The 11885-nt window shown below is 43.4% G+C and overlaps 1 protein-coding gene across 1 annotated transcript in view; it reads left to right on the top strand.

Annotated features, from left to right (window-relative positions):
• The window catches only part of RHAG (Rh-associated glycoprotein), a 46094-nt gene that overhangs the window by 13575 nt on the left and 20634 nt on the right, over positions 1–11885 (top strand). Inside the window, exons 2-4 of the mRNA XM_018573885.1 lie at positions 96–279; positions 7036–7183; positions 11069–11216. Of these exons, the coding sequence (XP_018429387.1) occupies positions 96–279; positions 7036–7183; positions 11069–11216 (480 nt within the window). The remainder of the gene's footprint in view (positions 1–95; positions 280–7035; positions 7184–11068; positions 11217–11885) is intronic.

Below are 11885 nucleotides of genomic sequence, written 5' to 3'. Positions count from 1 at the left end.
TATATATATATATAACCACTTGCACAAGGAAGTGTTATGAAATGTGATTGTACGTTTTAAATATTGGAATTAATATAATTATGCTTTCTTTGCAGTTTTTCAAGATGTCCACGTGATGATCTTTGTGGGCTTTGGCTTCTTGATGACATTTTTGAAGAGATATAGCTTCAGCAGTGTTGGCATCAATTTACTCATTGCAGCCTTTGGTCTCCAGTGGGGCACTTTAATGCAAGGCCTATGGCACTTACACGATGGAAAAATTGAGATTGGTATCAAAAGGTAAAATCATATATGCCATGCAAGCATTAAACACTTTTGAATATATTGTCTTTATTATTTTTCTATAGTCAGAACCAAAAAAAAATAAGTTTCCGGTGTACAGAAGATAGCGGATAGAAATATAGTACTTGTATATGCACCCTATGGAACCACAGCCAAATTTAATTTTTTTGGTTTATAATATTGACCCAAACCATTATAGATGACTATTTCTTGTTTTATTTATTAAATTAAATATCCTATATAAATAAGTTCTAAGATCTTAAAATGTCAGCTTATAAAATGTTTTAGGTAAATCAAATAAACTAACCAAAAGTCATTGTAGGGTCATAATTGCAAACTTGCCATGTCAATGCACAAAACTATAGATAGTAGTCATACTGTATAGCTACGAGTTGTTGTTTTTTTCAGAATTAAAAGGAGAACTATGGGGTTAGTGTTTTTCCCCATAGTTCTCTCAAGGGTCACGGGAGGACACAAACTAGTGTCCTCAAGTGACCCAAAGCTCAGTATATCGCGAGCTACAGCTCGCGGTATACTGTGACCGCCACAGCCCGGATGGATCCCGACATTACTGTCGAGATCCACCCAGCTGCGTGAGTGACAGCGGGCTCTGCCTATCCAGAAGCAGAACAAGCTGTACGCGCCCCTCCCCTGTCTGTTCCACCAGTCAGCGCTGGAGGATCGGAGCGGGGAATCCCTGCAGGGAGCCGTGAGTGGCAGTCACGGCTCTCTGCAGGGAGATGATCGGGAAGTGAGCAAGCGACAGTATGTGTTCAATCACTTCCCGATCTATTGAGCCGACCTGTGACAGTTTCATTGTCACACGTGGGCTCCAACTATGAGGATGAGTGATTTTCACTCACCTCATAGTTCTTCTTTAACTTTTATTAAGAATTTTACATAGGACAGGAAATATGAGAATACAAACATGGTGCATTAAACATCATATTCACAAGGAATGTACAAATAAGACAAGCAATCGCACAGTTGTTGCAAGTGTGTGTGTGGGGTGGGGAGGCATATATAAACAAGGGCAAAATCACTAACAGGCCCCAGATACCCCACTCATAATAAATGTATACATATTTGATGTTTATTAATGCAACCCAGTTGTATCTTTCATATTTAGTAGAAAATGTCGTGTGTGTGTGTGTGTGTGTGTGTGTGTGTTAATACCAATTTTAATATATTTTTAAATGCCTAAAATCTCATTTTAATAGATATTTGCACACTGGTCATGGGGCTTCTGAACCAGTAAATATGACAATATATTTCTATTTCAGCATCTTATTTCATAACTATCATTGGTTTGTGAGATGGTTAGCATACTTTAGTCTGTGATTTTTTGATAAAATTAATAGCTTGGCTCTTTAAGGTGCAAAATGGGGAGCAACCGAAGCCAGCTTAAAGCACAAGGCACCATTGGTGCGCACTTATTTTTAAAAAGATTGTAGTCCATCGGGGGCGGGGGAGCTTGGAGCGGTGACTACTTTACAACACACAGGGACCACGGGGAACAAAAGTAGCCCCCCTCCAGAAGGAAGGACAGTGTCGGCACCAATTCAGAGATGATTGGAGGATCTACAGCCGAGTGATACACAAATAAGATACATTGTTGTTTCTAGTTCAGGTACTTGAAAGTATTTTTAGGATTTAACTCCTGAGTTTAGTGTTACTTTAAATATCATGCATATGCATGTGTATAATAAATCAACCCCATAGCTGTACCGTATTCACTAAAATATGTGAAGTCTTGATAGCTGTATAGTCTTTAACCTTTCAATAAACCAACCCCTTGGTATGACATTTGCTGGATTATTTGGTGAAATTCCAAAAAATAGCAGGTCACATTTAAACACCTTTGACAGGAACACTTCCTATGCTCACTCAGTTCTGTTTCCTTTGTTGGTTTCCCATTCTCAGTGAATTGACACAAAAAATCATCAAGGTCTGCTGTAAATCTCTCCAAAAACATTTCTTACCTCCATTTCACCCATCGTCCATGAAAAGTTATTTCTCCTTCCTGTAACCTCTGTCGCCCTGGACATCTCTCACTTCTGACCTGTAGCAGTTGTGTGTAATAGTTTTCCGGATCTCTGAACGTTCATCTGATGTATCTGGCCATCAGGGGCAAAGAAACGTATTATAGGCATCCTACATAACGAAATACCTCTTCCCCTTTCCTCTACTAAATCTTTGTAAGGAAAGATATTGACTTCACTTTATAAACAACAGAGGAAAGGGAGACAAGAAGTTTGTGAAGACTCTCATTTATCCAGGCCATGGTGTAGCTGGTAAAAGTTAGTCACAATTATATGGACTGGTTTTGTGATGTTGAAGATTTTTCACAGCTTATCCTATCCACATTCATACATCTAATTATATATCCCAACATTTATATCCACCAAGGTAGCACAGACACCTTATATACAATCACCATTGAATGTGTAGATGTTGATCGTCCAAAAACAGCATGGGAGATGTAAAAGTTGTGGAACCACCATGTTCTAGATTCATAATCCCGTCCTTGGTGTCAGGAAGTTATTAAATTAATTCATTAACATACACACATTTAGCTAAAGTTTTGAATTGTTGTCAGATTGCTGGAGGAGAAATATTAAATCAGCATTATATGTAGAAGGCAGATGGTGTTGAGGGCCCTCAACCCTGTTTAGAGATGGTTGTTCCAGTTTGACGTAGATAGCCTCTTTCTTGCCTCTTGTCAACCAGTTGTCCTCTATCAAAAATGTCCACCTCGCTGTCCTCGAGAGAAAGTCCTTCTTCTTTAAGCTGTACGAAGACTGTCCCGGCCTGCAGGATTTGCCCTTTGTTGGGCCATTTGTTTTTCTGAGAGAATGTTGATATAAAGGTTGGAGTATGCCCCCAACAATCATTGTACTCTAACAAAAGACGTGGCTTGGAGAAGGTACAATATGTCTTCACTATTACGGACATTCAGTAACATGGACAGGGGAAAGGATGACATCACTGCACTTGTATTCCATTGAGGATTCCATCTTGCTTCTTCATTGATCTCAGCGGCGCCATCCGCTGTCATTTTAGCACCCGCCTCTAAGGGGTTTCCGGGAAGGTGTGTGGTGGGATGCTCATTGGACTATAAGTGCCTCTGATGAGGTGGCTTTCACAGGATCTGCAGCATGGTTTTGTGGGTGTTGCAATGCACAGCTGCATTGAATTAAAACATTCATACCAGAACCCCATATTTCAGGAAAGGGGGGTTACACCCTGAATATGGGTGTAACATGAAACTTGGCCAGAAAAGTGAACTTAGCCATTAATACAGTCATGTAAAAATATTTAAAATGACCCTTTACATATGATTATTTGTAGTAGCGTTATCTGTCATGATATCAACCCTGATTTCATGCACAGCAGAATTCACAAGGAGACAGGGATGGGGGGAGTAAACAAGTCCCTACTGTATTCCACAGTGCTGTCAGTCTAATACAATGAATGCATGTACAAGAGAGGCCAGCAGAGTGATCACCACATCAAGGTGCTTCCACTCCCCATTGTCCAATCAGCAAGCTAGGAGGGCTAGAGATCCAGCTGTATTAGTTTACTTCAGTGGAGAAAACCTAGCTATGCTGTCTGGCAGGGGTGTTTAGAGAGGGATCTTTAAGGAGACTCAGGGGGTTATTCACAGAGGAGCCGAAGGATCCAGCTGTGACTACAGCTCTCTCTACGGCCGCCGGAGCCCTTTGGTTCACCTCGCAAATGACAGCTGGGCGGAGCCAGTTGTAATAACAGTTCAACATCCCCAAATGACCTGGGGACGCTGAACTGTCATTAAACAACATCTGGGCGGAGCCGGCAGTGATGGCATGGCCGGCTCCGCCCAGTTGCTATTCATTGGCCGGGACTTGCTAGAAGACTCTAGCAGGTGCCAGCCAATAGGAAACAGTTGGTTGGAGCTAGCTGTCGCTGCTAGCTCTGCCCAATTGTTGTTGTTTTTTTTTTTATTTATTAATTTATTTACATTTTAGAAATATTTTTTTAACCTTTTTTTTTTTTTTTCTCCATTTTTTTAAAAACTATTTTCTGTTCTGCACGGTACCACAGAGGTACCGAGCAGAATGCCGCTCACTCACTGCCGTCCAGCCCCTATGAGAATAGGGGTGAACGGCAGCGAGTGAGCTGCCAGAGCTTCTGCTCAGCCGATCCAGATGTTGGATTGGCTGAGCCTAAAGGTGCCCATACACTTTACACACCGGCCCGTTCGGCAGTGATCTCTCGATCATGTTAAAAACCAGCCGAAAATCGTACGATTCTCAGCTGGTTTTCCAACATGCTCGATATACAAAAGTCGTGCGACAGTACATTAGAAACGGTTGCACGCCTTCCATACACTGCACGATTCTCGTACGATCGCGGGATGTCCCGCGATTCTCGTACAGTGTATGGGCACCTTAAGTCCCTCTGTAAGGCTGAAATGCATCTGTACTGTATGAGCATCTATGTAACATGCTTACCCGGTTTGTGCAGGCTGATAAGATCTCCATTACAAATCTCTGCCTGCACTTGACTCCAGTGCTGTGCAGCCAGCTTTAAGGTGCCCATACACCTTACGATTATCGTACGATAATCGTATGCGATCGACTTTTCGTACGACAATCGTAACGTGTGAATAGAGTGCCCGACCGATAGTACTGTACAATCGTACGACTTTTGACGGTCAAGCATGTTTGAAAACTTTGGTTGATCGTACGATGTTCGCATAGTTGGTGGCGTTTCCGTCCGTCAAAAGTCGTACGATTAACACTGCGCATGCGCAAACGAAAATAATTGCAGTCAATTACCGCAAGTCGTCCAGGTGTTTTTTCTAACTACCGCTGATTGAACCTTGCGATAATCGGGGCAGGATGGGGCCGTCGTACGAAAATCGTACGACGGTTCGATCATCGGACGAAAAGTTTCGTCCGATAATCGTAAGGTGTATGGGCACCTTTACTCTCCTACACACTGCCAATGATTGCCCTGCTGATTTCTCACCTGTACCTTTTTCCAGGATTCAGCAGTCTGTTCTCCTTCTGCAGGCTCCCAAGGCTAGCTTCCTCTCCACCAGCTCAGACTGCTGCATACCAACATCCTCTAGTGTTAGCCGCACAGTATCCGCACCCAATCTAAAATGGCAAACAGTTACAGAGGATGTGTGCATTTTTAAACCTAACACCACACCTCCTCTGGGAGGTGCTACCTGAGCCCTATAAAGCACTGCGGCGCAGTGAGCTCAGTTGTTGTAGAGCTACTGTGCGAATGCTTCTATAGTTATTATTGGCCTGGCCCTGTCCTTAGCCTGTTAACCATCTAAGCTAAGCTGCCAGCCTGACTTTTGGAACTGTCTGACAACGCTTCTGTATTTCCCTTTTGTACTGCACATCCGGTATTCCCTTAGCAGGAGGCCTGTCCGTTTATTAGACTTGTGCGCCGTCAAAAAATTTGTTCCGTTTCGTTCTGTTTCGGAACATCGGTTATTTCGTATTTCGTAATTCGTGTCCGAAACTCAATTCGGATTCGTACGAAATACAAATTTTCGTTAGTTTCGGCACATTTTCGTAACTTTACGAACATTCGTTATATTGAAGTTAAAAAGCAAAGTACATTTATATTGGAGTTGATGGTAGTTTTTTTTTATCCGAAATACGAAATTCGGATCCGGAATCCGTTAACGGAATTCGTATTTCGGATTAAAAAAAAAAACTTGTCATGTTGTTTAACCTCATTTACATTTTACAGGGGTAATATTAGTTCCTGTTTCAAAGAAATTCGGATCCGAAATTCGTTAACGGAATTTCGTATTTCCTGCCTGTGTATTGTAATGCGACTCTCAGCAGCAGCGGATCCGTATTTCGGATTAAAAAAAAAAAACTTGTCATGTTGTTTAACCTCATTTACATTTTACAGGGGTAATATTAGTTCCTGTTTCAAAGAAATTCGGATCCAAAATTCGTTAACGGAATTTCGTATTTCGGATATAATTCGGAAACTGCAATTCGGATTTCGGATGCTTACGAATCTCCGAATTTCAGGAAAATTCGTACGAATTTCGATTCGTAACGAAACGAATCGCACATGTCTACCGTTTATACATACCACCTGTCCTGTCTAGTGGCCATATGAGTATCCCTGCTATTGAGCTCCATCCTAACCACATACCTGATGATATATGCCAGTGCTTGCATAAACATGCACATGAATGTAACGGTTGGGATTCGGAGTTGTATGCCGGTGAGCACCCGTGTATACAGCTGTGCGTGTGTGTTTGTATGTATAATAAATATATATATATATAATTTTGTCAAGTAAGAGTTCACACGCTGGTATTTGGAATGTGTATAATACGGTTTGCGTGTTATGGTGATGTTTAAAAAAGATGGTTACGATTCTGTGTTCTATTGTACACTGAGTTCTATTGTACACTGAGTGGCCAGATTATTATGACCACCCCATCAGTACTTCGTTGGGTTCAAAGGCTGTTACATCGCGTTGTTTACCCGTATCTTCAGAAACAAATCACTTCTACTGTCGTGTTAAACAACCCGCTTCCCTATTTATAATGGTCTGGCCCTCTAGCAACTTCAGCGCCAAATTATAGCTAATTTGCCTACAAACGTCAGGTGGTCATAATAAGCAGGCCACTCAGTGTACACTACAATGGTGGCACCTCCCAAGGTGTGAGATACCTTTGCTTATCCTTTGCTAATAGTAACTTTTCTTTCTTTTTTTTTCCAGCATGATTAATGCCGACTTCAGCACAGCAACTGTTTTAATCTCCTTTGGAGCCGTTCTGGGGAAAACAAGTCCTGTTCAGATGTTGATAATGGCCGTGTTAGAAATCTTCATCTTTGCATGTAACGAGCATCTTGTTGGCTTTTTGGGGGTAAGTTTATGTGCGACTGTTTATTTCAGTGAAATATGTTTTTAACTTCAAAGAGCTATGTAGGTAGCAGTACATTACAGTTTCCATAACTGTACCGAAAGATATTCAACAATTCTGGCAATGTCGTTCTTTGTGGGTCGCCATTTTAGGCAAATTCACCATTGTAGTAACTGGGAATGAAAGGATAGCTAAATCCCCCAAAAATAAAATGATATATATGATATACACACATACACACCGATCAGCCTAAACATTCTAACCAATGAGCGGTGAAGTGAATAACATTGAATATCTTGTTACAATGGCACCTGGAAGTGGGGGGGATATATTAGGCAACAAGTGAACATTGTGTCCCTGAAGTTGATATGTTGGAAGCAGAAATAATGGGCAGCTTTGTCAATGGGCCAAATTGTGATTGCTTGACAACTGGGTCAGGGCAACTCCAAAAATGCAGCTCTTGTGGGATGTGCCTGGTCTGCAGTGGTCAGGACCGACCAAAAGTGGTCCAAAGAAGGAAAAATCTGTGAACCCGCCACATGGTCATGGGAGGCCAAAGCTCACTGGGGGAGAGGAGTCTGGCCTGTGTAGTCTGATCCAATACAAGAGCTACTGTAGTCCGAATTGTTAAAAAAAGTTAATGTTGGTTCTGATAGAAAGGTGTCTGAACACAAAGTGCATGGCAGTTTGTTGCGTATGGGGCTACATAGCCACAGACCAGTCAGAGTGCCCATGCTGACTCGTGTCCACTGCCAAAAGCGCCTATAATGGGCAGGTGAGCATCAAAACTGGACCACAGAGCAATGGAAGAAAGTGTCCTAGTCTGATGAATCACATTTTCTGTGACATCATGTAGATTGGCGGGTGCTTGTGTGTTGCTTTCATGGGGAAGAGATGACACCAAGGAAAGACAAGCCTGATCCATGGAGGACCCACCTTGCAACTCACAGGACTTAAAGGATCTGCTACTGAAGGCTTGGTGCCGTATACCACAGCATACCTTCAGAGGTCTAGTGGAGTCCATGCCTCAATGGGTAGGGGCTGTTTTGGAAGCAAAAGAGGGGCGTACGCAATGTTAGGTAGGTGGTCATAATGTTATGGCTGATCATTGTATATTGTAGCTTACTGGTTTGCCATCCTTCCATAGTCCTTACTCTGTACTGAACTTATTTATCAAACAATCTTATCAGTTTTCCTAGCTACCGTCAATGAACTACAAAATAACCCCTCTGTATGTAATGGAGATCAGGGGAGAATGGGTTAGTAGTCCAAATTAGTAGAGCAGCCTAAGGTGACAACCATGAGTCCCTCCATTAATACCGGGGAGGAGAGAGCATAGGCATCTTATTTTCAGGATCACCAGGTGGAAATAAAGGAAAAAATAAAGGGCACTGCACTGTACAGAACTCATTTGCAGTAATGGTATTGCAGCTCTGGATATTGCATGGGCTGCTGCCAATATGTGCACTTGTGTCTTATTATCTGCCATATGTGGGCGGGACATCATATGATCCTCTACCCACATAACTTCCTGTTTGTGCACTTTTTTCATGGTCAGTGAACTCTTGTGGTGGAACAGGATGTGAACTCAAGTGCTCCCCATACCAGTTAAAATTTCAAACAAGCCTACCAAACATGAGTGCTAACAATGGCTTATAAAAGAGAAGAAGACAGAAAACATGGTTGGACTCTATCAATCTCTACCCTTCTCTTGCCAAAGATAACTAAAGTTCAGTAGACTCTAACAGGTTTTAGACACTGTAGGGCCTTGGTTCTCAACTGGTGGGTCGTGACCCAAAAGTGGGTTGTGACCCCGTGTTCAGTGGGTCACCGCGTGCCTTCCACTTTTCTAGGTGAGAGGCTCCACAGCCTCCCCCTAGTGCAGCACTGTGAGTTCTCGTGCCAAGCAGCCATTCATATGCTGCTCGGTGCCGAGTGCCAGCTTGAGGCGGGATGGGATGGGGCTATGGTCGCGAGGGAGCTCCATCCATACCTGCATTGCTTACAGCTTCCTCCCATGTCCTGTAGAGGTGCCTGGACCAAAGTGACGTCACATTCTGGCTCTCTGCACCTCTACAGAAAAATGGTCAGCAGCACTCCAGGTTTTCTTCAAAACAAAATCCTTTTATTCATTCATGCAGGTCATATCACTATGCGTGGCAACGTTTCGGAACCTGTCCGGTCCCTTCATCAGGCAAACAAAAGTTACTTTTTTGCCTGATGAAGGGATGGGACAAGTTCCGAAACATTTCCACGCATAGTGATATGACCTGCATGAATGAATAAAAGGATTTCGTTTTGAAGAAAACCTGGAGTGCTGCTGACCATTTTTGTGTTTAGCAAGTATTTAGCGGCGCCATCCGTGGCCACTTTCGCACCCCCCACCCCCACATTGTATGGGGCTTCTCGATCAGGAGTGCGGTGGGACTCTCTCTTTGATGGCATCTCTACAGGGTGCACAAGGAGGTTGTACAGACAATGCACACATGGATGGAGCTCCAGCACAGCGGCCCACACTGGACCCCAGGCTGAGGATCCACTCCAGTTCTCGTAAGATAGGGAGAATGGTGGGATCTTAAAAATAAAATGAGTGTGAGAGATTGTGCCTGTGGTTGTGTGTGTCTGTCAGTGTTTTTGAGGGCCAGTTTACACTAGCACAGTATGTTAATCGAACAGTCCTGTGCAATTAACGCACTGTACCATGCAATCGGACCTACTACGTGTTCTGGTGTGGGAGGTGTGTTGCGTTGCCATTCATTTGAATGGTACCCCAAACACACCTTCGCCCTCAGTTCAATCGCCTGCACTGGAACGTGCAATACCGCAATCCCATGCGTTCCAGTGCAGTGCAACTTGGGTTGCAACTTAATGACCAAGGACAAATGTGGGTCCCGAGGAACCACATCCAATCACTATCCAAATCCTGCCGCCTTCACCTTTGTAACATCTCCAAAATACGCCCCTTCCTCACCAATTACACTGCAAAATTACTCATCCACTCGCTGGTTATATCTCGTCATGATTATTGCAACTCCCTCCTCAATGGCCGACCTCTACACAGGCTCCTCCCCCCTTCAGTCTATCATGAATGCTGCTGCTAGACTCATCCACCTAACCAACCGCTCAGTGTCTGCAACCCCCCTCTACCAATCCCTGCACTGTCTTCCATCCCCCACCCCCCTCTGTCAATCCCTGCACTGGCTTCCAATAGCCCAAAGGATAAAATTCAAAATATTAACAATCACTTATAAAGCCGTCCACAACTCCGCCCCCGGCTATATCTCAAACCTGGTCTCAAAGTGTCACCCTAACCGTCGGCTCCGCTCATCCCAAGACCTCGTGCTTTCCAGCTACCTTGTCAACTCTTCCCATGCTCGCCTCCAGGACTTCTCTAGAGTCTCTCTCATCCTCTGGAATTCTTTACCCCAACCTGTCCATCTGTCGCCCACCTTGACTGCCTTTAGGCATTCCCTAATGACTCATCTCTTCAGGGAAGCCTATCCCACCTCAACCTAACCGCTCAACCATCACGTTCTCAAACAACTCATCCCCACACAGCTCCCTCCTCATGTATCACTTCCCCTCCCCTTTTAGATTGTAAGCTCTCAGGGGCAGGGCCCTCCTTACCATCTTGTCTTGATTTGTATTGTGATTGTAATGTCTTCCCTATATTGTAAAGCGTTGCGCAAACTGTTGGCGCTATATCAATCCTGTATAATAATAATAACCACTGCTGTAGGGTATGGTTTAAGGGATAGAAATAGTGATGGGTCAAAAATTAGGTCACAATGTTAGAGAAAACCACCAAGAGAAAAAAACACAGTTGCACATTTGTTTCTGTATTAAACTCCTACAACATGGTTATCAGTAGCTTTGGGTGTTTTACAGGCCACTGATGTTGGAGCATCCATGACCATCCACACGTTCGGAGCTTACTTTGGTTTGGCTGCGTCAGCAGTCCTGTATCGCTCTGGTCTGAAGAAGGGCCACGAGAATGAAGGATCAGTCTATCACTCAGACCTGTTTGCTATGATCGGTAAGAGATCTAGGTTTCCTTGTTACTCTTTTCTTCCAGTTCATTCTGTGATAGAACTTTATAGGGTACTCCAATCAAACAGAAGACAATAGTTTGGGCCCAAACTAAGCCAGAAGAATATGGTGGTTCCCAAAGCCATTTGATGTTACACAGCGCATAAATGCCTCCAAAGTAAACACTACAGGAAGAAGATTCTCTCTGAATTGGTACACATTGGTCCCCCACCAATGTGTACCAATTTATCAAAACTGGAGCAACCAAAATCTGGAGCAGCTCTGCATGGCAACCAATTAACTTCTATCTTCAGTTTGGTCAGTTAAGATTTGAAAATGAAAGAGAGAAGCTGATTGGTTGCAGTGCACATCTGCTCAGATTCCAGGACCTGGGGTGGCCCATATTGGCACATTGGCTTATCTGACAAATCTGGACAGGCCACAGATTAATAGGTGTCATAATGTTTGCTTCTAACTATTGGACCGTGTTGGATCCCAGTGCTTTGAGAAAGTGTGCTTCTAAGCACAAGAAACAGTTGTTGGCCCGATGTTTTTTTATTGTTTTTAGTCTTTGCTAAGTTTTTTTTTTGCATTTGGCTCGGCTATTCTGCTCGGTACCTCCTTGGTACCGAGCAGAATAGCAAATCAGTGAAAATAGTGTATATATATATATATA

This window comes from Nanorana parkeri, unplaced genomic scaffold (assembly GCF_000935625.1).
Source record: "Nanorana parkeri isolate BGI_ZX_2015 unplaced genomic scaffold, ASM93562v1 scaffold2594, whole genome shotgun sequence".
In the NCBI taxonomy this organism is placed as follows: domain Eukaryota; kingdom Metazoa; phylum Chordata; class Amphibia; order Anura; family Dicroglossidae; genus Nanorana; species Nanorana parkeri.
This window is presented reverse-complemented; position numbering and strand designations above follow the sequence as displayed.